This window comes from Dermochelys coriacea, chromosome 2, assembly GCF_009764565.3.
Source record: "Dermochelys coriacea isolate rDerCor1 chromosome 2, rDerCor1.pri.v4, whole genome shotgun sequence".
In the NCBI taxonomy this organism is placed as follows: Eukaryota; Metazoa; Chordata; order Testudines; family Dermochelyidae; genus Dermochelys; species Dermochelys coriacea.
In genome coordinates, this window is record NC_050069.1 from 54,524,389 (window position 1) to 54,551,855 (window position 27,467).

A 27,467-nucleotide genomic window follows, 5' to 3' on the forward strand; every position below is an offset into this window, starting at 1 on the left:
AAAGCCAGTCGCCATTTAATTCACTTATGTGCTACTGTTTGAGTTCTATGAGTTCCCCATAAGAAACTTTTATGTCCTGTCTTTCTCTGTGTGCATCACTTGCAGAACTCTACAGCTACTAAAATTATATTATCTTGATTTCATAGTTTGAAATTAGTTATTTAGAAAGTAGTTGCATAATTCAAAATACCAGTTCATACCTACAACAGTTTTGCTAACATTAGTTGGCTGTGGTAAGCGTGATGAGGATGGTGTTGATCCTGCAGAAGGTGCCTTTTTAACTGTAGCAGGCTTGTACTGTAACAATGGACATAAAACTCAACTATAACATAATTAATTATTTAGCTGTTTAATCAAGTAATTAAATGTAACATGAAAGTTTGTTAGCCTGTCTTCCCACCCCAGTTCCTGAAATTATCATCAGTCAGCATTGCTTCTGGAACAGTGGATGAAGAAATTGTTTCTACTGGTTTGAAAAAGACATTTCCTATCCATTTAATGTAAAATACTGTAGAAAAGATTAAAAACAGTTCTAACTGGTAGAAACTTTTAAATTGTACCCCATTGTATCTCTCCCCTCCCCCAATATCTCCCACTGCTCATCTCTTTTAATAATCCCTAATATTATCACGCCACAACTAAAATTTTCCTCTCTTAGCAGAGTGCTCAGGAAAGTAGCCTCTTTTCTTTGTTCCAAACTCCATTCACACAGCTGGATGGTGGACCAGTTTCTGCACAGACTTGGAGCCTAGTCACCTTCAGGACATAATGCAAGATTCACTAATTTTATTTAGCTTTTTATTAACTGTTTTAGTTTGTATTTATTTTGAATTTCACCCTTTGAACTTAAAGCACCTAGCTCCCATGGTGAAGGTACTATAGAAAGAACAAGACATAATACATACACTCCGATCTCCCATTTGCTTCCTGTACTGTAAACCTAGCATCGTTCTTGACCATTAGCATTTTCCTTCTCCGCCTATATCTCTCATGTCCAGAAATCTGCCCATCATCATCTAGACAACCAAGTATATGTAAGTTACTTTTCTTACTGTGTGTCTGTGGGCACCGAATGTAATCTTACTGTAGGTCTTCCATCTCCTCCCAATAACTAAGTGCAACTCCCATCTCAGTAATCTGCTCAAGTAGCTACACAGACAATGGATATATAAAATACTGCTTTCCAACTTCTCATATGTCCCATGAAGCAGAACCATAACTGTCATATTCTAGTACCTTCACTTGCTCTCCAGTTGTTTCAGAATCCAGTTAAAATTGCATTTCTTGTTTTTATGATGTTCTATGAACTTGTTTCAACCTAGTTTACAAACCTTGCCTCTCTGTACTCATCACCCTAATGCTTCCACGAACCTTCAGTAATTTGTTTATGCAGAAGTCTGGAGAGCTACTTCTCTGCCATTTCCCATAATCTCCACCTATATTTATGATACAGCTTTCTTTTCTCTGACTCCTATCATCTGGGAAAGTCTTTCTGCATCTCTACACCTGATTAACTCTCATCCAAAAACCCAAACTTTTCCCTTGTCTACGCCTCTTGATTTCTCTCTCCCACAGCTATGTTATTCTGGACTTGTATTATTTAACTCTATAAAGCATTTTGTGATACACCTAAAATGATTAACTGACTTGGCTTAACAATCACAAAGACATAAATCACCAGTCAAAGAAAGTATTATATTTCACCTGTGTTCGAGCAGGCAGCTTCCCTTTTGCATCAGCAGACAATTTTCCTTTATTACTAATACGTGCTGCCTGTTCCTTGCAGAAATTGATGTGCCTGTCAGCTGCATTTTCATTAAATCTTCTCTGGCAATATGGGCATTGAATGTAATCTTAAAACAAAACAAAAAGCACCTTAATTTGAAAAAGGGGACATGAACAATGACTGGTTTTTCAAGCAGTTGTGCACGCACCTTATAGTAATTTCTTCTAGACTATATTTCTCTAGTTTGCTTATCAGAATGTCCTACAGCAGTGTTTCCAAAACTTGGGACGCCGCTTGTTCAGGGAAAGCCCCTGGCGGGCCGGGCAGGTTTGTTTACCTGCTGCGTCAAAAGGTTCAGCCTATCGCGGCTCCCACTGGCCGCGGTTCATCGCTGCAGGCCAATAGGGGCTGAGGGAAGTGGCAGCTGGTACATCCCTCGGCCCGTGGCGCTTCCCGCAGCCCCCATTGGCCTGCGGTGGCGAACCGCGGCCAGTGGAAGCCGCGATCGGCCAAACCTGCAGACATGGCAGGTAAACAAATCAGCCTGGCCTGCCAGGGGCTTTCCCTGAACAAGCAGCGTCCCAAGTTTGGGAAACACCGCCCTACAGGATTGTGTCAAAAGCCTACTTAAAATTCAAGATATATCATGTCTACAGCTGCCCTGCAGCCAGTACGCCCCTTTGCATTTGAAGGCCCTTAGTTATGGTTGAGGTTTGAAATACATTTTCAAAACCTTTACTACTTATGTTCCAAAAGATAACAACTGCAATTTCAAGTTTTCATTGATAGCTTTCAGGCAAGTGAATAATCCACCGTGCATATTGAAGGCAATACCAAAGAATGAGGTCACATATGGAACAGGGGAAACTAAATCAAGGGGAAAATGTAGCTCACGTTAGAGTCATTCTTAAACAGGCTAATTTGTGGGGGTGTTGTAATTCAGGATAAACTTAATCACCATTGTGACTACAGTCTCTCTTACTTTACAAAAACAACTTTTGTTAGCTTTGCAAAAGCTAGGAAGAGCTACGCTAAAATTTATAGCAATGAAAGACAATCCTGGCTTCTATGTTCAAATATGTTTCCTTAGAGATGGTAAATTTCAAGGAGCAACTATACTTGGGTCTTTAGAGGTAAAGCTGCAAAACATTCAGCATGTCTGAAACTACCCTTTGAGATATGGATGCCAGACTCAACAGGCTACAGCAGTCAATGTTCACATAGCTTCAATGTTTTGACCTTACACAGAGGAATGGTAATAAAAAGAGATTAGTCCATTATAGCAACATACAACTTAACAGGCTGGTAGGCCTCTTCACATAAGTGCTGAGTGAGGAAGGAAAGGAGAGTGTCCTGCATCGGTGCTTACCTTTAAAATTACACAAATACCATCAAATCAACAATAAATGATGGCAGTGCCCAAGCTGTGTACCATAAGAATTACCATACTGGATTAAACTAGCTCTTCATTTAGCCCAGTGTCCTGTCTCCAACACTGGCCAGTACTGATGGTGCCAGAAATTCTGAATGAGTAATTATAGAAGAAACTACTCACAGGGAAGAATTCTTCCCAACCTCCTCTGAGGGGGCATGATCTGAAACCCAACAGAAGTCTTTCCATTTACTTCAATAGGCTTTAAATCAGAACCTTAAAGGTTAGCTTAAGTCCTTAAGAAACAGGGTTTGTATCCTTTCCAAACTGTAATTGGTTGGTTTGTTTTTTGAAGTTTTTAACAAACAAGCCACCTGGCTAGGAGAAATACAGTTCTCATTGTTCTGTAGCATTGCAGTGGTTGAATGTGGGTTTTCGACATGTAACTTAATCAAAACAAGCGGACATAAACATATGCAGCAAAGCACACCCCAGATTTGATGCAGATACAAATAAATAGCTCCAATAAAGATGCTTTTTCAGCCCCATCAGGCTATTGTTCACTGGCTTGCTGAAAGGACCACAACAAAACACTAGTACAGGACTATACCAGTGATATTCTGCATGACCTCAATTTCAAACAAGATGTACATTATCCATAATGTTAATTAAAATTTTCTTGACTTTAAATTTGGCACAGTAGTCCAGAAGAATATAACATATCAGTTCAAATCTTGGGACATACACATATATTATCAGATAAATGTGAAGTCTTCACTTGACTATAGGCAGCTATCAGAAAAGAAAAAAAAAGGTATAACAGCATGAGATCTATGTATGATCCTCATATTTTGTAGGGGGGCCTACTTCTTAAAGGAAGATTTTCTTTTCCAAAGAAAGGAAACAAAAACCTGACTAATCTCATAAAAGTTATCTATTTCCCTCAGCTCCTTAGCCAACTGCCGGATTGTTCAATAACACTTTGACATACATGTTAAAAGTGAAAAGAAAAGTCAGAGAAAATGGGATAACAAAAATAATAGGACGTAAACAATTCTTAGCCAGTCAGAATAAGTAACCACAACTCATCAGCTGCTTAGCTGTTATCAGATGATAGTTCTCTGTACGCATTCATTAACATTTTATTCCAATACATTACTTATCAATTCAACACATACAACATATCAAAATTATTTACAAACATCTTCAGCACTTCACTATTTCACATACCTGGATCATATGAAGGTGGAGGAGGGGGAGGAAGTTTTCCACCCTCTTTGAGAGTTTGATCTAGTCCTTTGGCTGCTCGTATAGTTGCTATAAACTCCTCATGCTTTCGTCTCCAATTGGACTGTTTTTTGGGGGGTTCTGGCTAAGAAGCCAACAGAAAAAAAACCATTGTTATGGGTTTTGGGTTCTTTCATTTTACAATAAATACATTTCTGATTTTATTATGCAATATTTAATACGATTATATTTAAAATCCCAATTGACACTAAAGCTAAGGAAGACAAATAGCTCTCAGGTTTACAAAGAAGAGTACGGCTGACACCTTAGACAAAAAAAAAAAGAGACTTGGATATTCAGTCTCAGCACAAGGATGGCAAAAGATTTTGTTTCAGATATATAAACAGCAAAATAATTTTATCAGCAACATGATTGCTATTTCCTGAAAACTTGATCTCTGATATTCTTTTTTTCTCTCTGATCCCTAGTCCAGAACCAATGTTTAGTGTGACATAGTGGGATATGTCTGCAGCAACATACCAACTTCATTTTATACTGTAACTTCTATTACGGGGTGGTCAAACTGTGGCTCGTGAGCTACATGTGTCTTTTTTACCATTAAAGTGTGGCTTGCAAGCCCTCTCCGCTCCCCCTTTCTCCATCTACCAGCTGGGGTGGGGAGCGAACTCAGGATCTCTGCCTTGCACAAGTGTGGTAGGGCAGGAGCTTCTGTCCAGAAGTGAGGAGGGTTTCATGGCTTCAGGCCTACAGGCTGCACATGCTGGGGCTCGGGGCTTCAGCAGGAGTGGAGCTGAAACCCCAAACCCCAGCTCCCGGCAGGTGTGCTCCGGCTTTCGAACTTCTGAAGATTGTTGTATGCGGCTCGGAGGGCCAGTAAGTTTGGCCACCCCTGTTCTATTATGTGTTATGTGCTAAACACATGTATAACTTTCCCCAAGGAAAGTCTATTATGATGTACCCTGTCCAGGAAAGGTGCTTGTCATCTTGTTCAAGGACTGTCATGGAGAAGCCATCACAGAGCAATCTAGGACCAGCAACTTTGATTGTGTCTCAATTGCTGGTCCAACTCCATGGAACAATGGATTTTCTACACAGGAGCATCAGCATGGCCAGTAGATCTGCAGCTGCTCAGCAGAGAACATGGCAAAAGTAGAGAGACTGTATTTAAGAGGGGACATCCACTAAGAAGGCAGGAGGGATGTGGCCTAACCTCAAACATTGACAGGACTTGTAGAAGGGGGAGATCAGAGCAGGGATGCACCTCAGGACTTTTTATTTTGCAAAGATTTGTAATTTTCTAATACTTTTTAAGAGAAAAGTGACTTGGCTAAGCCAGCGTTCCTTGCATTCCTGTAATCTTATCCCTGAAAGGTTTTTGCCCACACTTAGGTGAAACTCTGAGGCACTGGTTCCAGAGTCTGGGGCAGCTGATTAGAGAGTCACCGAATCTTAAGGTAGGGTTCAGACAAGGGATCTGAACTTCAGAGCGTGTCTTACAGACCCAGACCTAGAATAGTGACCAGAATCTGCCCAGACCCAGTTAGCTTAGAGACATGTGGGACCCAGTGGTTGGGTCCAATCATAGCCATCCAGAGGGAAACTGGGACAGGCTGTTGCATTTTGAATAGTACACTAATCTTGAAAACATTTGTACTGGTCCATTAGATTTCAGAATTTTGTCATTCTGATTACAACCTTTTTCTTCCTATATTTCAATTCCAATATGATTTTAGACGCCAATGTCTTATTAAATGCCACAGGGTTACTACTTTATATCTAATTTAAATTTTTTGAAAGATAGTGGACCTTAAAATTATTACTGGTCTCTTGATCTAACTGCATGTTTTAGCTATGTTTACCAGATACCCATTACCAGCAGGGGCATTCCTTGCACATAAGCAATTAATTAACCACATAATACATGCCCATGTATGGTATTTTGTCAAAAATGATAATATTCAGAGGTTATCTACCTACCCGTGGCTTTAGAGGTTTTACTGTGGAAATATCAGTTCCTTCTGCTCTCTGTCTGCTGGAATCAAATGTCTTCCTTCTCTTACTAGCAGTTTTTTGGCAAATGGGTGTATGCTTTTTCTATAAGAAGAAGAAGAGGAAAAATCTATTGTATGTAATATTTACATTTGGATAGAGAACAACATGAAATTCTTCCTTATCAGTTATTTCATCATGAAACAAAAAATAACTAGGGCTGTCAAGTTATAAAAAAATATATCGTGATAAATAGTGTGATTAAAAAAATTAATCACGATTAATCGCGCTGTTAATAATACAATACCATTTAAATATTTTTGCTGCTTTCTACATTTTCAAATATATTTATTTCAATTAAACACAGAATACGAAGTGTAAAGTGCTCATTTATTTTGTATTACAAATATCTGCACTGTAAAAAACAAAAGAAATAGTATTTTTCAATTCACCTATTACAAGTACTGTAGTGCAAGTCTTTATCATGAAGGTTGAACCTACAAATGTAGAATGTAAAAAAAAAAAAACAAAACCAACAATCCTGCATTCAAAAATAAAACAATGTAAAACTTTAGAGCCTACAAGTCTACTCAATCCTACTACAGCCAATCGCTCAGAGAAACAAGTTTGCAGGAGATAATACTGTCCACTTCTTGTTTACAATGGCACCCAAAAGTGAGAACAGGCTTTCGGATGGCACTGTTGTAGCCAGCGTCGCAAGACATTTGCGTGCTAAAGATTCATATGTCCCTTCAAGCTTCAACCACCATTCTGCGCAATAATGATTCAAAGCAGAGCGGACCAATGCATTCTCATTTTCATCATCTGAGTCAGATACTACTAACAGAAGTTTGGTTTTCAATTTTGTTGGTTTGGGTTCTGTAGTTTCTGCAGCAGAGTGTTGCCCTTTTAAGGTTTCTGAAAGCATGCTCCACACCTCGTCCTTCTCAGATTTTGGACGGCATTTCAGATTCTTAAACCTTGGATCCAGTGTTGTAGCTAGCTTTAGAAATCTCACATTTGATACCTTCTTTGCCTTTTGTCAAATTTGCTGTGAAAGTGTTCTTAAAATGACCATGTGCTGGGTCATCATCCAAAACTGCTATAACATTTCAGAAGTGAGTAGTAATTATAAGTGCCTTTAAAGAGGCCTGATTTTCACGAAGTGCTGGGCACTGCAACTCTGAAAATCAGGTTCCTTTAAGGTGTTTCAAATTGGGCACCCTAAAAAATTCAGGAACTCAGTATCATTAGTAACTTTTGAAAATTTAAACGGAGATGCTTCGCGGCACTGACCATGTCAGAGGTATCAATACAGGGTTCTCCGATTGATATACCCATTCCAAAAGCAAATAGAAAAAATGATCACTTTACTCACCAGTGCTGCTGGAAAGAATGTCCTTCCACAAATCTTGCATGGTAACAGATCTCCAGCTGGCAGTATATCATCATTTTCTAACAAAAATTAAAATAAAACATGTATATTTATTATAAGCAAACTGAATTTTTCAACCTTTAGCCAACTTTAGTTATGTAAATATCTTATCTTCCACCAAGTATTTCCAGACCTCGCTGACCTTAAATACTAAGCAACATTTTCATTATACAAAAACATCTGAAATGTTGAGAACACTGTAATTACAAGACAATTTATTTTGAATTTATTTTTCTTTTTGGCAATCCAATAGCTGAAACTCAAGAAAGAAAGAAAGCTACAAACATATCAGAGATTTTAAGTCAGAACACTAATTCGCTTCACTGCTCTTTAATAAAGAGAAGATTTAGTGTCTGGATTTAGAATATCACTTTATCCATTGTATCAGTAGGGGAAACTATGAAAGCCAATTTGAAATTTTCCAAAGACTTCAATGGGAGCACAAGCAGAATCCAACCGTCATGTTTCAAGTAATTTAGAAAGTTCTGAATAAGAGAATAAAATAGTGTAAAGTCAATACCACTATTTTTAAAGTGATTTCTGGTAAGAACATTAAATACAGATGGCAGCTGAAAAAGGCAAAATTTATTCACACTATTCTACCAATTTGGGGCACACGATGTTTTAGGGACAGTTAATCATTATATCAAGACTATTTTGTAGATAAAATATATCCATCTGATGACCAACACAGTGGACATAAGTGTTAAGGGAGTAGGATCTGAGGCTAAAATACAAAAAGAACAAGTTAAAAATTATTTAGACAAGTTAGATATCTTCAGGTTGTCATGGCCTGATGAAATACATCCTAGAATACTTAAAGAACTGGCTGAAGAGATCTCTGAGCCATTCGTGATTATGAACCTACTATACTGTGGGTGCACAACTAGTTGGAAAACCATACTCTGAAAGTAGTTATTAATGGTTCGAAATCAAGCTAGAAGGGCATATCGAGTGCAGTTGCGGAGGGATCTGTCCTGGGTCCGGTTCTATTCAATATCTTCATAAATGATTTGGAATATGGCATAAAGAGTACCCTTATAAAATTTGCGGACGATACCAAGCTGGGAGGGGTTGCAAGCACACTGAAGAACAAAATCAGAATTCAAAATGATATGGACAAACTGGAGAAATGATCTTAAATAAATAGGGTGAAATTCAATATGGACAAATGGAAAGTACTACATTTAGGAAGGAATAAGCAATTACACAAATACAAAATGGGAAATGACTGCCTAAGGAGGAGTACTGCAGAAAAAAATCTGGGGGTTATAGTGGATCACAAACTAAATATGAGTCAACAATATAATGCTGTTGCAAAAAAAAAGCAAATATCATTTTGGGATGTGTTATCAGGAGTGTTGTAAGGAAGACACAAAGTAATTCTTCTATTCTACTCAGCACTGATAAGGCTTTAGTGGAGTACTGGGCACCATTTTGGGAAAGATGTGGACAAATTGGGGACAGTCCAGAGGAAACAACAAAAATGATTAAACGTCTAGCAAGCATGACCTAGGAGGAAAGATTGAAAAAATTGGGTTTGTTTAGTCTGGAGACGAGAAGACTTAAAGGGGACATGGAGAAGGGGGAACAAGATAACAGTCTTCAAATATTTAAAAGGCTGTCATAAAGAATAGGGTGATAAATTGTTCTCCTTAATAACCGAGGATAGGAAAAGAAGTAATGGGCTTAAATTGCAGAAAGGGAGATTTTAGGTTAGACATAGGGAAAAACTTCCTAATTGTAAGTGTTGTTAAGCACTGGAACAAATTACTTAGAAAGGCTGTGGAATCTACATCATTGGAGGTTTTTAAGAACAGGTTAGACAAATACCTGTCAAGGACGGTCTAGATAACACTTAGCTCTGCCTCAGTGCAAGGGGCTGGACTACATGACCTACTGAGGTCCCTTTAAGTGCTACATGTCTACGATTCTATATTTCACATTTTTAGCTCATTAACTTTTGCCACTTTTCAGAAAGAAACAATATTTTTGAGCACCATGCACAAGCAGGTCCAGCATAATGTGACCCACATTTCCTATTGTAAAACTAATGTTGACAGCAATCTTGAGATATATTTAATGACATAAGTCATACTCAAACTACTTTTTCCATCATTTAACAAATATATAATTGCATTTCAGCCAAATCACTCAAATGCCACACAGTAGCATGGTATTCTCATCAGATAACACTTAAACAGCAACAACAGTAACTAGGATGCTTGATTTTGATTAAAAAATACTGTTGCAAATCGGATGAAAATTGTCTTCACATCTATCAATCAAATCATTTTAGTCAATTTTCTAAGGGCCTGATGCTGCAAACTTAAGGGCCTGATCCTTAAACATGCATAACTTGCTTATATGCAGTCTAGATGGTTTGATTAGCCCTTGTCATTTTTCACATTGAGCTAGGCAGCGAAGCCATTTTATATAGATTATTCTCCATTCCCCAGAATCTCAGTCAATAATATGGAAAATACAAGCCTCATTTCCCTTTGATCTTTTTTTAATTTAGTGAATTAATCTAATTGACAGCACAAAACATTGAAGTCCTCTGTTTAGCCACAGTTCAGATTTCCTCATATCATAGAATCTCAGGGTTGGAAGGGACCTCAGGAGATCATCTAATCCAACCCCCTGCTCAAAGCAGGACCAATCCCTAATTTTTGCCCCAGATCCCTAAATGGCCCCCTCAAGGATTGAACTCACAACCCTGGATTTCACAGGCCAGTGCTCAAACCACTGAACTATCCCTCCCACTCCTGCCAAGGTGCTTCAACCCTGACCAAGGAAATTGTGAGAAAGTCCACATTCCAATGTACTCCTTAGTCTCTTTCTGAAATTGCCATCAAGAGTGCCAAATGTGAGGGTGGTTTTCCCCCAGGAAAAGGAATGAAACCAGCATTTTTCCTACATAAGTCAGCAGCAGCAAATAACAATCAGTAAATCTGAAGTCATACTGTGTTTTCCCTTGAAAAACCCCTGAGCCACTCATTCTCTCCCACACCCCATATTTCCCAATAGCAGAACAAATACTTTTCAGAAACCAACTATTCACCATCAAAAATAACAGACTAGGTTGGACACACTCAGTGAACCTAGAAGTATTGTTACAAGCCCATGGCAAAATGATAATATAGTTCTACATAATGAACACCAATTATTCTTCATTGGAGCTGCAGAATCAGTAGTAGTGAATTTCCTTCTAGCATTCTTAACATTTCACTGCTGCTGTTAGACACCCAACTAATAAAAATACTTCCCAAGAGCAAGTTCTTTTGCCAAAAATCACCCAGAAAACAAAAATGCAGTTTTTTAAACTAGCAGGGAAAGTTCCAGATATTCTAACTCAGTGAGCCCCAAAATGTTCAGGGTTATGTCCCCATTCCCCCCCCCCCGGGAGGGGGGGTGATATAGGTAAGGGAGCCGAAGCTGGGTCCACAGCTGCAGGCGGCTCTGGGGTTAGGAGGGGGGCTGAGAACAGAGCCGTGTTTGGGGCTGGAGCCAGGAGTGGAACTGAGGCGGGCTGCAGTCAGGGGTCGAGGCTGGGAGCAGGACCAGGAGCCGGTGCTGTGGCTGGGGGCGGGTCCAGAGCAGAGCGGGGGGCAAAGTGCTCGGGGAGGGATAGCTCATTGAGCATTGGCCTGCTAAACCCAGGGTTGTGAGTTCAATCCTTGAGGGGGCTATTTAGGGATCTGGGGCAAAAAGTGGGGATTGTTCCTGCTTTGAGCAGGGAGTTGGACTAGATGACCCCCTGAGGTCCCTTCCAACCCTGATATTCTATGAAAGTGGGGCTGGGTGATGCTCCCTCCTTGGCCCCCGTGGGGGCTGGCACAGGCCCGACAACATCCCCCCAAACATTCCTCCACGCTCCCTTAGGGGGGAAAACCACACAGTTTGGGGATCACAGTTCTAACTGAAGTAGATAGATCAGCCTCTTTACAACTAACTGTGCTGCATATGTCCTCCCACTCATCTCAGTGTGCTACACCCCACTTCTCTGTCCCTGTCTTTTTTTAAGAAGACTTATCTCAAACGAGCTACTAGCTCTACTATCCACCCAGACAAAGGTTAGACACACCATTAATTTGTAATCTAGTCACTTAAAAACAAACATGTCTGGAGTCTCCTTCCAATTTTTGAGGTACTATAATCACGTTCCTATTTTTAAAAATGTTTTCATCTCTCTGTTGCTATGTGAAAGACCCACACAACAATAGGGAAAAATGGCTGACAATAAGTGCTATCAAATCCACACAAACAAACTTGATAAAAGATATTTTAATCCCTTTCACCAATAGTGACGTAAGGTATTAAATTTAACACTAGCAGTACATAAAACAATTTGACGTAGAAGTATTATAGGCACGGTTGGTAGCATCACCTATTATTAAGGATGCCCAAAATTTTCCAGTATAAGACTTCGTTTCAGCTGTAACTCTGACAAACTAAACTTTAGGGCTGAAGTTTTCCATGCCAGGTGTTTGCCTCAGGAGGGATGATTTTTTAAAGTTTCAGCCAAAACAGTTCTGCTGTTTCTGAGAACAAGGTTAGAGGAAAATACAATGCTTTGCAATTGAAAAAAAATCTAGTGTCTTTGACTTTCAAAAGTTCTAGTGCCCCCATGATTTGAAGCAGAGACTTGCAATTTGGCATTGGGCAGCCTTTGTATCAGGAATGTCTTTTGTCGACACTAAAAATCCACCCAAAGTTTGCAAGTAATAAGCCTTTGAAAAAAGTTCATATGCACATATTCAGTAGAGACTTGCGTTTTAGTCTTGAAAAGTCTTTAAATTTTTTCCATCATTGAGCATGCTCCATTTCCTCACAATTCCTGTGAACTAACAGAATTGCACACATGCCACCTCAAGAGAATGATGAAACATGCTCCACCCGACTTTGTCCCGGTAGACCAGGCAATTCCTTCCCCAGTCTGGCTCTTGTCCCCTCTGCATGCAAATCAGACAGCTTCTTCCTCAATGTATCCTGGGTGCTAGTCCCTTCAGCTATGTCTACACACCAATGTAAGCCTAGGGTTAGTGGGACTCAAGTCAGCTGACTGGTGTCAGAGAAATCTGGACCTGAGCATCTGCACTGTATTTGAAGCCTAGGATAAGAATTTTCTGGCCTATGCTCAAACCTAGGGCTCTGGCATTCACACTGCAGTGCACAGACCCAAGTCAAAGTAATTGCATCCCAGAGTGCCTAGCACCACCCCCATGTTGACACTCTAGCCCTAGGAACATGGTGCACTGTGGGAAAACTCTACTGCCCACCCTGCTTCCTAACAATGATGGTGCTATTGATGGGACTCCATAAGGAGCACCTGAGTTCCTGGCTCAACCCTACCCGGGGAGGGATGACCCCCAATATCCCAGCAGTCAGGAGCTGCCTCCCACCTGGCAACTTTGCTCCTTGTTCTGGCCATGTGCCACGCAGCAGCGAGGAGAAGCAGGAGCTGCTGCCACAGAAGGAGCAGGAAGGGGGAATGAGCTCGACCAGACAATAATGGCACTTCCAGCCAGCTGCACTAGCTGCCTGCAGCTCTGCTACTTTGCTGCCAGAAACTGTGGACACACCTGGAGAACTCCTGGGACCTGACCAAGCCATGGCTAAGGGGAAACAGGAAACCCTGGATCCCAGTTTAACATGGATCTCAGACCCTGCAGGGTCCTGGGATGCTGGGTTTGAGCCCTAGGTTAGTACAATTGTATTGTGGACACAAGGGGGGTTTGGCTTGAACCTGGGCTCGTCTTGAACCACCTAGTCTTAAACTGTGATGTAGACATACCCTTTGAGAGCACAAGAGATACAGGCTCCCTCCCCTCAGTTCCAATGCCTGGTTCGACCCAGGCATGGAACAACAATTAAAGGGAAAAGAACACATTGGGACAAATTGCTAGTAAGTGTCAGGAACTCAGCTGCTTAGTTGCCTAGAAACCCAATGAGCTCATTGGGACCAATAAGTTACTGTGCTCCATGACTGGTCAGAAGAGCCAACAGATCACAATTTAAGCACTGTAACAACAGCAGCACAGTGACTGTTCAATGCATTCCACAGCTGCAGCAGCGCCAGACCTGCTTCCTGTCTAGCCTGTTCACCTGAATTTTATGGGTTAGTTGTTATGGCTCACCACCGATCGCATGCGACCAGAAGATTTATAGGTTCTTGTCCAATTCAGACTACAGGATCTGAGAAGTCTGAGAGTTCTATATCGGGAGAGGACTCTCGGGGTGCTTGGCAAAAATACTTACACTGAGGACAATACCAAACTGATACAACTTTATTGAGATTAACAAAACAATAATAAATGCTATGAAACTTATGACTGCAAAACAGTAAAAGAATTCCAAAACTCCTGGTGGTAACATTCCTATTATAAGTACCTTAACTTAACATACTCACACCCTTCCTTGAGGACCCGGTAATAGGAGGTGAAGGACCAGCCTTATGCCTGGCATGCCTGATTACACGATGGTTCTGGCTTCCCCAATAGTTAGCAATGTTGAGTAGTTATATTATACTACACAAGCTGAGCTGATAGCGTGATAGAAGATAGAAAAGAAAGAGCTTCCTAAGATATCCTTACATGTTATAGGATCCTGATGCTATGTAATTCAAGCCCAACCTACCAAATCTTATTTCCGAAATGTATGGGTACCCTTATCCTATAGGTTAGTGGATTATGGCACTTAATTTCTAAATTTTAATAAGGATTGTTTTACTCCAAAAACTGCCAACCTAGGGTTTCTTGGCAACTTCCAGGTTTGTGGTATACCCTCCGGTTACCAACCGGATGCAGATGCCGGATAAATCTGTTCAGTGTTGTGTGTAGTTCCTCCTTTTGGTTCCCCAAAGTTCAGGGACCATTTCTATCTGTGCCAAAGGTTGCCCGCTTTTATGCTGACTTATTCTTAACTGATTATACTTTTAGCTATTTAACGGATCTTACCGGATACAGGCCAGTAGGCTTCTTGCATTTCAGCAAAACTTATTCTCTGTATAATTATTAAGAAACATCATATGCCTCAACACATCCTAATTTCATAGGAGTTAATACTGATAAAATATTAAAATCATATATGAAATGGATTAATTCAAAAAGAGAAACATATTATTTGATATGGCTGGCTGGCTTAGTAGGATATAATAGCTAGTAAAGTACTTCTATGGGCCACAAGCCCTTGCTCCACCGCTTGCCTCCTCCACTACCGCCCTAGTCCATGCCTACCTCTGATCTCCTGATTCTTAAAACCAGGCTCCAACCACAGACTTGTCTCTTGACCAAGCCTCCAATTCTACCATCTGATTCCGCTCCAACCACGAGGACAGACTCCTGCTCTGACCACTAGATCTCACTACCTACACCTCAGTGTGTGACAGTGTGACTGGAATGGATGGAAGAGAAAAACTGACAGGGAGCCTGTTGGAGGGGGGAAGGAAGATGGGGCTGGGGGCTAGGTCGGAGGGGAGAGACAGATCAGACAAGGAGCCAAGGGGTGAAGAACTGGGACTCAGTGGGCAAGGAGACTGGGGACAAGCAGTCAAGGCAAGAGGGCACTGGGACTGGTTGGGCAAAGAGACTGGGAATGGCAGGGACCATACTTGGAAAGAAAGCCTGGCGCAGGAGGCTAGGACCGACTGGACAAGGAGATTGGCTCTGAGATAAGAAGCCTGAGGAGTGGAGACTGGGGTAGGGACCAGGAGCAAGGCAGGGACAAGTTGGAAGAGACAAAGCAGAAGGTATCAACCTTGGTGAGGGAACAGGCAAAAGAGTGTGCTCACTAGAATATACTATCCTCCAGAGCCTGGAATGGAACCCAAGATCTCACCATTCCTCTGATGTCAGCAAATGTGTGTCCTACTCTCTGACAAAAAGTCTCATTGTTCTCTGGTGTTAGTTCACAGAGGATGACCACCTACTATTTATTGTTATCTTTTATTCCATTAGCTCAAGTGGCAGACAACTGTGCAATATATTTAAAGGCTCCACCCTACTGAGGAACCAAGTGAGTGTCAATATGAAGCCACTTGATGGGATTTGTTTTTTCAGTTTGCCTTTTTACAAACCTAAGAAATTATACAAAAAATAACTGTGTTAAAACAACATAATTAAGATTGCAAAGTCAAGCATTCAGAAGTTAGGAAATGCTAGAATTAAGGTTGCCTGGGCAATCTTAATTTGCATCCCCTTGTTATGCATTATGAGGCACACTTGAAATATACATACAAGTTTTTCCATATGACACCTGCCTTACTGGGTGCAAGGGATGGCCCTGCACTAGGGATGAGTCCTGGTTCTGTAGCAAAGGAGACTGTTGTCTGAAGGACCCCTGCTTCATCTCTTGGAGAAATCAAAAGGTGTGTAATGAACGAGGCAGGGGATCCCTATTAGTAGGCAGGGACTGTCTACTAGTCTGGTTTGTACCACGCCTATTACTCTGGGGCCCCATCCTCAGTTGACCCTTAGATACTACTATACGAATCATTACTAATAAGAAGTTGTGTCAAAGTCATAAAAATGGGCTTTCTGCCCACCCCTTCCACCTTCATAGACGAAAACCTCAATTAAACCCTTAAAAAATTCTTATTGAAAATAATTTCTTCTACAAGCACTCTAAGGCCTTCAAACTTTAAGAAAAACATTGATGGTTGAAAAATGTTTTACAGAAGATGTCATTTACTTCTGCTAACGCATTTTCTCTCAATAGTCCAAATCTTGTAACTCCTTAGATGCTTAAAGATAGCATAAAATCTCTTTTGAGATATACTTTTGCAAGTGTTTTATCATTTAAATGTAATCAGCTAATCCAAGAACTTCCCAATATCACTGTTATGTAAACGGTAAGGTTTTTACTGTACCACTATGGAGCCTAATGATTTCGCTATAACTGGTAACTAATGCAAGAAGCCATTTGAGTACAGAATTTTTATATTAATTGGGTAATCAATCAGTTACCTGACAATGCTTAAACTCTCACAGCTCTGGCTCCTACACCTACCAATAGGCTCCTCCGGGCTCCAATGGGAGTTCCAGGGGCACTGCCTGCGGATGGGGCAGTGTGCAGAGCTGCCACTACAGCATTATGTATTAATGGAATATTGAATGTTGCGGAGAGGTCCAGGAGGATATGAATGGATGTCTGCCCTCTATCCAATGACAGATCATCTGTCATTGCCACTAAAGCGATGCCATGCCCTGGCTGCATTCCAGAATGTGCCAGATCTATGATATTAGCTTCAATAAAATGAACTTGTAATTGGCCTCTGGGTAGCTTTTCTCTGTGTGCTTGGAATAGGAAGTTTGACACTCTGAGAGAACCCTGATGCCTATAAGAAGCAGGGAGGTCCCCTGAGAGAAGCTGTCCGAGTCCCTGGGGAGGGGAGACAAGACAGTGGGGAAACCTGCTAGGAAGAAGGGTCTCTAGGGAAAGTTCCGGGGAGACAGTTCACAGCTTAGCCTTAAGACGTATATAGAAAAACTCTGCAAGGAGACAGTCCCTGCTCCAAAGAGCTTACAAGCTAAATAAACAGACACCACAGCCATCTTTGCTCATAAAAAGAACATTCTTACATTCTGTTAAAGCAAGGACTCTTTCTAAAACAAGTATCTTAAGCTTTTTCTGTCTCTTCCAAAAGGCAAAGATCATCTTGATAACTGGTGTCTTATACAAAAGTTGTGTCTTGTTTTTGATAAGGCCCCTTTTTGCCTTTTGGCCAAAATGGACCTCAGATTTACAACCTGCCATTTACAATTTGAAGCTAAAGACATCTATTAAATATTTTATACTAATCACAATAACCAATGCTTATAAACACTTTTCAAAATATAGCATAAAAGAAAATAGTACAGAAAGTTAAAGCATGATAGAAGTTATAAAAGCTGCATTGTAGAATCTGTGTAAATGCAACTGGGTGTAATAAACATGGTTTTATGGACAAAGAAATTAAGAATTACGTTTGAAAATGTCTACGTTTTGAGTGCCCAATTTGAGATGCCTAGGATCTGATTTTTCAGAGTACTTAGCATTCTGTAGCACTTTCTATGTTCAAAGCATAGCTCCCATTGACCTCCGTTGCTGCAGTGAGTGTTAAGCACTTCTGCAGATTAGGCCCCAGGTCTCAAATCAGGCGCTCGAAAATAAGGAACACAATTAGTGTATACCTGTGATAAGTTTGGTTTTCGGACTTGCCTAGCACCACACATGGTTTGAGAAACTCCTTCTCCCCCTCCACCATCCAGCACATTTAAAGTAGTTTTATTAACTGATATTAAAGGTTATGTTTTCGTACATTTTTTAATTGAATTCCAAATTTCATCCAAATAGACGTTGACACAAATCACAAGTAAAAAACTAATCTAAGAAAGAAATGCATCATTCACCATTTTCTAACATAATACAAACATGTAAAAATTAAGAATCTGAATAAATGTATGTTAAGCAATGTAACTGCTTAAATAAATGTGTATTGATATAGTGTAACCTCCTGGATAGCAAGAAGTAGTACCAACTTTAGAGTAAAGGCTGTATTTAGTTGCAAATCAACGTGTTTCAATGGTTACTCACCAATTAAACTCAACCTTTCTTTAGAAACATAACTAAAAAGTGCAAATGCAAAACAAAATTTAAAATGATTATTTAAATAGTGATTAAAATTGGTGATTTAAATCAATTCCACTTACTTCAGATCCCTAGCACAGACTCCTACCACTTAACATAAAGGAGTGTCTCATCTACACGACCACTCGCTAGCAGCCTGCTTCTATTGAAGTCAAGGCAAATCTCCTACTGACTTCAGTGATGCAGCATGAGGCGCTATCAGGGCACTTGACATGCTTTACCAATGGGTCTGTTTTCTAGAGAGCATAGAGCACAACATACAAGTAAGGTCTGAAATCAGCCTCTGTGCTATATTACAGTCCACATTACTTGTGCTATCTTCCAAAAAAAATTACTATCCAGTGATACTGTATCTTCTCTACTTTGCAGAGAATTCTGTGCCAAAAAATTAAAATTCTGCACACAATATTTTAAAATTCTGCCAATTTTATTTGTCAAAATAACAATATAATCACACCAGTTTCAATTATTTTGGCAATTTATTTCAAAATAGCTGTCAACAAGTACGTCTGTAACAACAGACGATCAAAAAGATTCAGGAAATGGTTTTTATGACAAATTCTTTAATAATACAGAACTTCGAGCAATAATTCATTTAAACTACAATACAGAAATGAATTTCCCGCACCTCTCAGAAGCACTGAAAAGGCTTCGGGGAGTCAGAGGTAATGAAGGAGCTGAGGGAGAGGGAGGTAATTGCTGAGAAGCCTGGGAGTGAACCTGGTTGTTGGGTATGGGTGGGAGAAGCATGAAACAGGGGTTTTTGGAGGGGTGTGAGGCAGGGATTGTTAGGAAGCTACTAAACCCTAACCTCTTGCAGTCAGTCCGGCACATCTGTCCCTGTCCCCATGTGGCCCTGCACTCCCAACTTGTCCTCATGTCGCTCTGCACCCCCACTCCAGTCTGTCCCCACCCCTCATGTGCCTCTTCACCTGGTCCCGTGGGCAGGGCGCAGTCTCTGATCTCTCCCTATTGACTGTTATGGCTGGTGAGCAGCTACCCTCTGTGCTTGCACCACAGCAGCCCCTGGTGGGCAAGAGGCATAACTTCAATACTTCTCCAGCAGAATGTATTTTCTGCAGAGAAAAAAAAATCTGCATGGGACATGAATTCTTCATGTGCTCAGTGGCAAAGAATTCCTCAAGAAGTACTTTTCATAGGAGTGTTTGGAATTAAAAATGAGAAGAATCAATGAAACATTGATGGATCACAAACTAAATTAAGTTGGAAGGCATTTTCTAGTGGAACTTCTAGTTCAATTCTCTGCATCTTAGCAGGACTGCTATATGCTGATATAGTTCACTGCTGATATGCTGCCATCTTTTCTAAGACTATTTGGATCCAATTTCAGAAATTCAAAACACCTTTGAGCTCTCCCTGTTCTTAATCATGCTCTCTGCAAGTTTTCTGCATTTCACTGTCTCAATTGTTACCCTTAAAATTTTATAATTTGTGTCTGAGATTTTTTTGAGGGTGATTTGTTAATGTCTACTTATATTTTTTCTGTATAAATGTTAAAATATCTTGCAGTATATGTTTCTTTATCTCCACATGGATTATAGTATATTATGCCATTAATATTGTAATTTTACTTGTGAAAGTATCTCATCTTTATTGTCTCTATTCCCAGCACAGCCTGAAGCAAAATGGTTACACAGAAATTCAGAGAGATCAAGTTTCTACCTGGAAAGGAGGACAAATACAGAACCCTTATCTGAGCTTTTGCCATAAGTTAAGATTTATAATTTATTTTCTGTCATGGGCCAGGATCCCATTGTGCTAGGCTCTATACAAACACAGAATAAAAAGATGAAAGACTCATGTTCTTCCTTACTGACAAAATCAAACAGGGAAACACTGTTCAATATTGCTGAATATTACCAATCCCTTGCATGAGGATGAGAGGGCAGCAGAATCTCTCAAATGAACGATCCTGCTGGAGAAACCAGGTCCTTATTCCAACTGTCTGTCTGTCTCTCTTTTTTTTTTTTTTTTTTAAAAAGGATCAGTGAGGGTATAGCAAGGCAATTCTGGCAATACTAGAGCATTCAGATTTCCTTTCGGATTAGTTTGAGGTCTGGGAATGGTATGGAGACTATAATAGTCTCCTTGGTTAATCTCCAGGAGTTGAATAAAGATCCAGCATCTTAGATGTTTTTTTAAAAAATCTGCAATCAGCTTCCTTTGATACCATGGACCACAAACAGTTAACACATCTGCAATGTGTAGAAGAAAATAAAGTCAGAGTTAAATGACTTGATATACTTCTCTCCAAGAGGACAGAGTAGAAATTATCGATCTGAAGTAATCTCATGTAGAGAATTACAATGTTCCATCCTGACCCACCTTGTTCAAGATTTATGCAGGACACTGGAGAGAAATAGCAAGATGATTCGGGTTGAAGTGGCACCACTATGCTTACGCCACACAGCTCTAAATCTCCATTTCACTGAACCCAAACTGTACAGTCACCTGGTTTTCCCAGTACCTGGTAGAGATTGATTCCTGAAAAAGAATAAGCTGGCTGAGCTCTACCTAGATAAGACGTTGGCTGTCTGGGTAAAAGAAATCAGAGATAGTTTTAGAGCAGCTATATCATCATTGGTTTATAAAAGTTCATGCTCCAGGAGATCTTCTGTCAGTTGTGTTTGGAGAATGCTCCCCAAATTTTCAGCTGCCTCCAGTTACCGCAGCAATAACCAGAAATGCTTGCTTCTCAAACGTGTTTCACCTCCAGTGGCTGGATCTGATACTTGGGAGGAGCATCTTCGGTGTCATTAAATTTTTATTAGGGCTGTCGATTAATCGCAGTCAACTCATGTGATTAACTAAAATAAATTAATCGGAATTAATCAAAGTTTTAATCGCACTGTTAAACAATACAATACCAATTGAAATTGATTAAATATTTTGGATGTTTTTCTAAATTTTAATATATATTGTATTCTGTGTTGTAATTGAAATCAAAGTGTGTATTATTTTTATTACAATATTTGCACTGTAAAAATGATAAGCAAAAAGTGTTTTTCGATTCACTTCATACAAGTATTGTAATGCAATCTATCTTTGTTGTGTAAGTGCAACTTACAAATGTAGATTTTTTTTGTTACATAACTGCACTCAAAAACAAAATAAAATAAAACTTCAGAGCCTATAAGTCCACTCAGTCCCACTTCTTGTGCAGCCAATCGCTAAGACAAACAAGCTTGTTTTACCTTTATGGGAGATAATGCTGCCCTCTTCTTATTTACAATGTCACCAGAAAGTAAAAACAGGGATTTGCATGGCACTTTTGTAGCGGGTATTGCAAAGTATTTACGTGCCAGATATGCTAAATATTCGTATGCCCCTTCATGCTTTGGCCACCATTCCAGAGGACATGCTTTCATGCTGATGACACGCTTTAAAAAAATAATGCGGTAATTAAATTTCTGACTGAACTCCTTGGGGGAGGATAGTATGTCCCCTGCTCTGTTTTACCCGCATTCTGCCATATATTTCACATTATAGCAGCCTCTGATGATGACCCAACGCATGTTGTTCATTTTAAGAACACTTTCACTGCAGATTTGACAAAAGGCAAAAAAGGTACCAAATGTGAGATTTCTAAAGCACTGGACCCAAAGTTTAAGAATCTGAAGTGCCTTCCAAAATCTGAGAGGGACGAGGTGGAACATGTTTTCAGAAGTCTTAATAGAACAACATTATGCTGCAGAAACTAAAGAACCCAAACCAATAAAAAAGGAAATCTACCTTCTGCTGGTGCCATCTGATTCAGATGACAAAAATGAGACTCCATCAGTCCACTCTGCTTTGGATCGTTATTTAGCAGAACCCGTCATCAGCATGGACGCATGTCCTCTGAAGTGGAGGTTAAAGCATGAAGGAATATATGAATCTTTAGCACACCTGGCACAAATATCTTGTGATGTCGGCTACAACGGTGGCATGGAAACCCGTGTTCTTTCGGGTGCCACTGTAAACAAGAAGTGGACAGTATTATCTCCCGCAAACTTGTTTGTCTGAGCGATTGGCTGAAGTAGGACTGAGTGGACTTGTAGGCTCTAAAGTTTTACATTGTTTTATTTTGAATGCAGGGTTTTTTTTTTTTTAACATAATTCTACATTTGTAAGTTCAACTTTCATGATAAAGAGATTGCACTGCAGTACTTGTATTTGGTGAATTGAAAAATACGATTTCTTTTGTTTTTTGTGCAAATATTTGTAATCAAAATAAATGAGCATTTTATACTTTGTATTCTGTGTTGTAATTGAAATCAATATATTTGAAAATGTAGAAAACATCCAAAAATATTTAAATAAATGGTATTCTATTAATGCAATTAATTTTTTAATCGCTTGACAGCCCTAATTTTTAATTGAAATTGTATTATAAATTTTCTCTTTTTAAAATTTTGTCCGCAAACCTAGATAAAATTTGTTGTCTAAACTGAAAAAAATGTATGTACTATATCTATTAGTAGCAGTTTGACATTTGTGTGAAATGCCATAGGTTATCCTTCAAAATTCATCTGCTGTGCTGACATAAAATCTTGGTCACTTGTGGCAACCAAAACTCCATTCAAACCTGCAGAAACTCTCTAGTATAAACATTTCCTTTTATATGATGTAGATGCATCAGATTATCTCTAAAAATTCACAAACATTTATGCAAGGGCTGACAAGAGTATTCCCACACAATTTCAAATTTCACTGCTTCCTCACATAATTTTTCCAAAACATTTGCATTTTTCCCTGCTATTATTAGTATTCCATCCACTTGAGTTGTGGGGGGGAGGGGGAGGAATCTCAGTGCTTATACACTTCAGATTGTTTTGATTTGAAAAGATATTGTGATCTTGTGATATTGATTCAGACAACAGTCCCTTGAGCGCCAAAATTTCCATGGATCAGTGTTGTCTGGGATGCCATTTTTATTTATAATTTTACTATATTATGTAACAGAAGCAGAGACTGACTAATAGCACAAGCAATAGTCATACAAAAATGACAATGTGACCACATGTAAAATATGCCATCTGCAAAACACTTCTTGGGAAGGCATATTTAAACGTTTAAAAGATTAAGATGACTAAAATGAGGGATGTACTCTCTAAAGGTGGCTAATAAATAGGGCCCTACCAAATTCATGGCCATGAAAAATACATCACGGACCATGAAATCTGGTCTTCCCCTGTAAAAATCTGTTCTTTTGTGTGCTTTTACTCTATCCTACACAGATTTCACAGAGGAGACCAGCTTTCTCAAAGTGGGGTTTCTGACCCAAAAGAGAGTTGTGGGGTGTGTGTGTCAAAGTTATTTTAGGGGAGTCATGGTATTGCTACTCTCACTTTTACGCTGCCTTCAGAGCTGGGTGGCCAGAGAGTGACGGCTGTTGGCTGGGTGCCCAGCTCTGAATGCAGTGCCCCACCAGCAGCAGCACAGAAGTAAGGGTGGCAATACCATACCATGCCATCCTTATTTCTGTGCTGCTGCTGGCGGCGACTCTGCCTTCAGAGCTGGGCTCCCTGCTGGCGGCCACCACTCTCCAGCTGCACAGCTCTGAAGGCAGCACCGCTGCCAGCAGCAGTGCAGAAGTAAGGGTAACAGTACCGCAACCTCCCCTACAACTCCTTTTTGGGTCAGGACCCTAAAATTATGACACAATGAAATTTCAGATTTAAATAGCTGAAGTCATGAAATCTATGATTTTTAAAATCCTATGACCGTGACATTGACCAAAATGGACCGTGAATTTGATTGGGCCTAATAAACTGCGCTGCCAATTTTTCAAATTCTCCATTTGAATGTTGTATAGACATATGCTATCTATGCTTACATTTGTAGAATATGATCAAGTCAGAGGGAGAAGGTGTGAATATAAAATCCTTTGTATGCTGTAACTAACAACAGTGGATACCTTGTTAAAGTGTTTGAACATAAGCTTCCGTGAGCTACAGCTCACTTCATCGGATGCATGCATCGAAAGCTTATGCTCAAATAAATTTGTTAGTCTCTAAGGTGCCACAAGTATTCCTTTTCTTTTTGCGGATACAGATTAACACGGCTACTACTCTGAAACTTGTTGAAGTATGTTTGTTAGTTACAATTAAGCTGCTGCTGGAAATTTTAAGCGGATACTTCATTTAATTAAGGCCATCATTCCAGTTTAGATAAACTATTCACTAGATTGCCTCAGAAGTTAGATGCATAAATGCTCAAAGAGCCAGCATGCTTCAAACACAATAAGTTCTTTCTTCTCAATACCCATCCTTTCTTAATACTTCCTTAATACTTCTAGTTAGGGGCCAGTTTCTTTGAACTTAGAATGCAGTTAGCAAACAAAATGTTAGTAGCAGAGCATACTTTATCCACCCAAAATTGAAAAGAATGGAATTCAAAAGAGGAAGGACTTACACATTCCTTTCCATCTTCATATTGCTAGTGCAGTTGATAATGTACTACAGTACACCATAAGGCTTTCCTTTCCATCTCCAACAGATACCAAAAAGCAATATATACCTCAGCTTCTAGTGCAATTCTAGTGCAAAACCCTTACATTGACCCCATATGCTTTTAAAATAATTATATCCACAAATCAGCACATCTGATTGTCAGATATTCCATGCACTGGGGAAGCAAGACAGGCTGATGCCTACGAGCACACTCTCTTGATACATAACGGGGCTTTGCAAGGCTGCTCCCCTCTTTTGGTCTGGCAATGATGTACTCAGAACTGGGAACCGAGAACGAGATGTTTCCTTCGTGGTGTCTCATTTACTGACTCCTTTTACAGAATACAAGAAAACCCTTCCTTCATTGGCCCCTCGAGTCCAACCCTTCTTCTGGTTCTGGTGCTCATGCCAACAAGCATCCTCTCCCAAGTTCAGGAGTCCCCAACCCTCCTCCCAAAGCTGGGTTATGCTTCAGGCCAGCTGTAATCCTCAATCAGCTTCTCCTCTTTACTCACTCATTTCATCTATCAGCTTGGAGGGGTTAACAGACCTCTTTCATCCTTTCGCTGCTAGAGTCTCAAGGTGCTCCCCTCAAGGTTGCTAAGAGCAACTCTTCTAAACTGAGCTCTCATGGCATTTTATCAGGCCCAGGTGCTCGTTAGTTAATTAACTGCTAGATGGAGTTGTTTGCTATAAAAAGGCCAATAATGGGTAGACTGGGCCCTGACTCCCGTTAAAGAGGCCAACTACCCTGTGACAGGAATTATGCTACCTTAACACTGCTGAGGTCACTTAAGGTTTTGTTTCAGAGTGTAAAGTTTGATTAAATTGAGATATTTATTGCTTTTTTAGTAATGAGTAAAAACTCTTCATGTTTAAAAGTTACAGTGTAACCTGTCAGTTGGAGGGAACCTTTGCAAAGGAGTCTGTGTCATCGCTCAGTGCAGTGCAGTTCCCAAAACATTCTGTAGCTTCTCATGACCCTCTGGAAATTGAATACAGACAAGTGGCTGCAGCAACAGCATGCATGTGCCTGCATGACACCAGCAGGCCTGCCTATTGTGCTCCACATTTCTCTAAGCCCCGTCTGACAGTATGAAGCGTACAAACATACCAATGTTGGACATCTGTGCAACAGCCACCATAAGGGACTGAACCAATGACTGCCAGAGTTAGAAGCATGTGTCTAAAGAGGTTGTACTGATGAGCCTGACCCTCAAAATGAGAGTTGTCACAGACTCACATCTTCTGTGCACAGAGGAGGATGACTAATATACAAACTGACCATGGCGTCATACAAGCAAGAGGAGGATTCTAATATACAAACTGACCATAGCATCACACAAGCAAAATACATGACAGATTTCTGATATGTGTATTTGTATAATTTCTGATGTGTAACAAAAATGTATATTTTGTTGATTTACACACAATTTACAGATCGTAGCTTTTCAGTACAGAATCTGTTTTAACTGTATCAATCCCCTACAAAGATCAGCAGCAGGGTTTGAGAAGCCCTTACCACTTCAGCTTCAGGAGTAACTGCTAGTCCTTTTCTACACCAGCCACTGGAAAACTTGACATACTTTGCCAGTGTGTTACACAAAGTATTCTACACAATAGAATAATATCTGTGATAAGTGTTTTATATTTCTTTGTTATCCTTTCGCAAGAAAAGTGAGATAAATGTGAAAAATTGCAAAAACTGGTGATTTTTAAACTCTTTTTTTAATCAATTCCATTTGATCAATCCATGAAAAATGCATATAGTGCTCTTTTTGCTACTTCAATGCGATTTTTACAAAATAACCGTTTAAAACTCTTGTTGAAACTGAACTCCATAACTGTCTTCCACTGCACTATAAAAGTGCAGAGACTTCTCTCTCTCACTTAAGGGACAAAATCAGCTTTAAAAAACAAACAAAACACACACTTCTATCTGAAAATATTTTACCTACTATTGCTGCAAACAATTATTATGAACCAGAAACTAAATAAAAATTGTTTATGTTTTAAAAACTTTGTGCATTTGACAGCATTTTGTCAGTTTAGCTGTTTCTCTTGTACATATAGCTTCTCATGTTTGTGTGGGTCTTTCATGCAGCAACAGAAAGAGGGAAAGATTTAAAAAGAAAAATGTGATTGTAAACCCACAAAAATTGGAAGAGGATTCAGGGGCCAGTGTCTTACATGAAAATACTTTAAACTCATGTTTTAAACCTCATTAGATTTCAAGTTGACAGTGCCCCTTCAAGATGGCACAAGAATTCTTGAAATGCAAGCATGTCAGCATTCATAAAACATTTTATGAAGTTCATGATAAAAATCTTTCTGCTCCCTAGCTGATAGAGGGTTCTGCCAAACAGTACTTCCATCTTTGACTCTGAAGAAGTTTGGACCTACTTTTAAGAAGTGCTGAGCATAAACAACTCCAACTGAAGTTAACGTGAGCTGAATGTCCTTAGTCAGCACCTCTAAAAGTCAGGTCTTATACTGTTTTCAAAAAGTAACTTTAAAAAAAATTAACAATACCGATCTGAAAAACGCAGATTTGAGTCAACTGAAACATTTTCCAAATTTGCCAAATGTTTTCAGTGGGGGGGGAACCAAAAA

The 27,467-nt window shown here is 39.8% G+C and overlaps 1 protein-coding gene across 3 annotated transcripts in view; it reads right to left on the bottom strand.

The window, feature by feature from the left end:
• Positions 1-27,467, bottom strand: part of ZC2HC1A (zinc finger C2HC-type containing 1A) — a 61,566-nt gene that overhangs the window by 30,918 nt on the left and 3,181 nt on the right. For 2 of the 3 annotated variants that reach the window (XM_038393068.2, XM_038393067.2), the window contains exons 2-6: positions 7,714-7,790; positions 6,324-6,440; positions 4,329-4,470; positions 1,705-1,853; positions 201-297 (exon numbers count right to left, since the gene is read on the bottom strand). In XM_038393068.2, the coding sequence (XP_038248996.1) occupies positions 201-297; positions 1,705-1,853; positions 4,329-4,470; positions 6,324-6,440; positions 7,714-7,790 (582 nt within the window). Of the gene's footprint in view, positions 1-200; positions 298-1,704; positions 1,854-4,328; positions 4,471-6,323; positions 6,441-7,713; positions 7,791-25,369; positions 25,392-27,467 lie in introns of those variants that run through there. The other variant, XM_043507686.1, reaches the window with a different exon arrangement.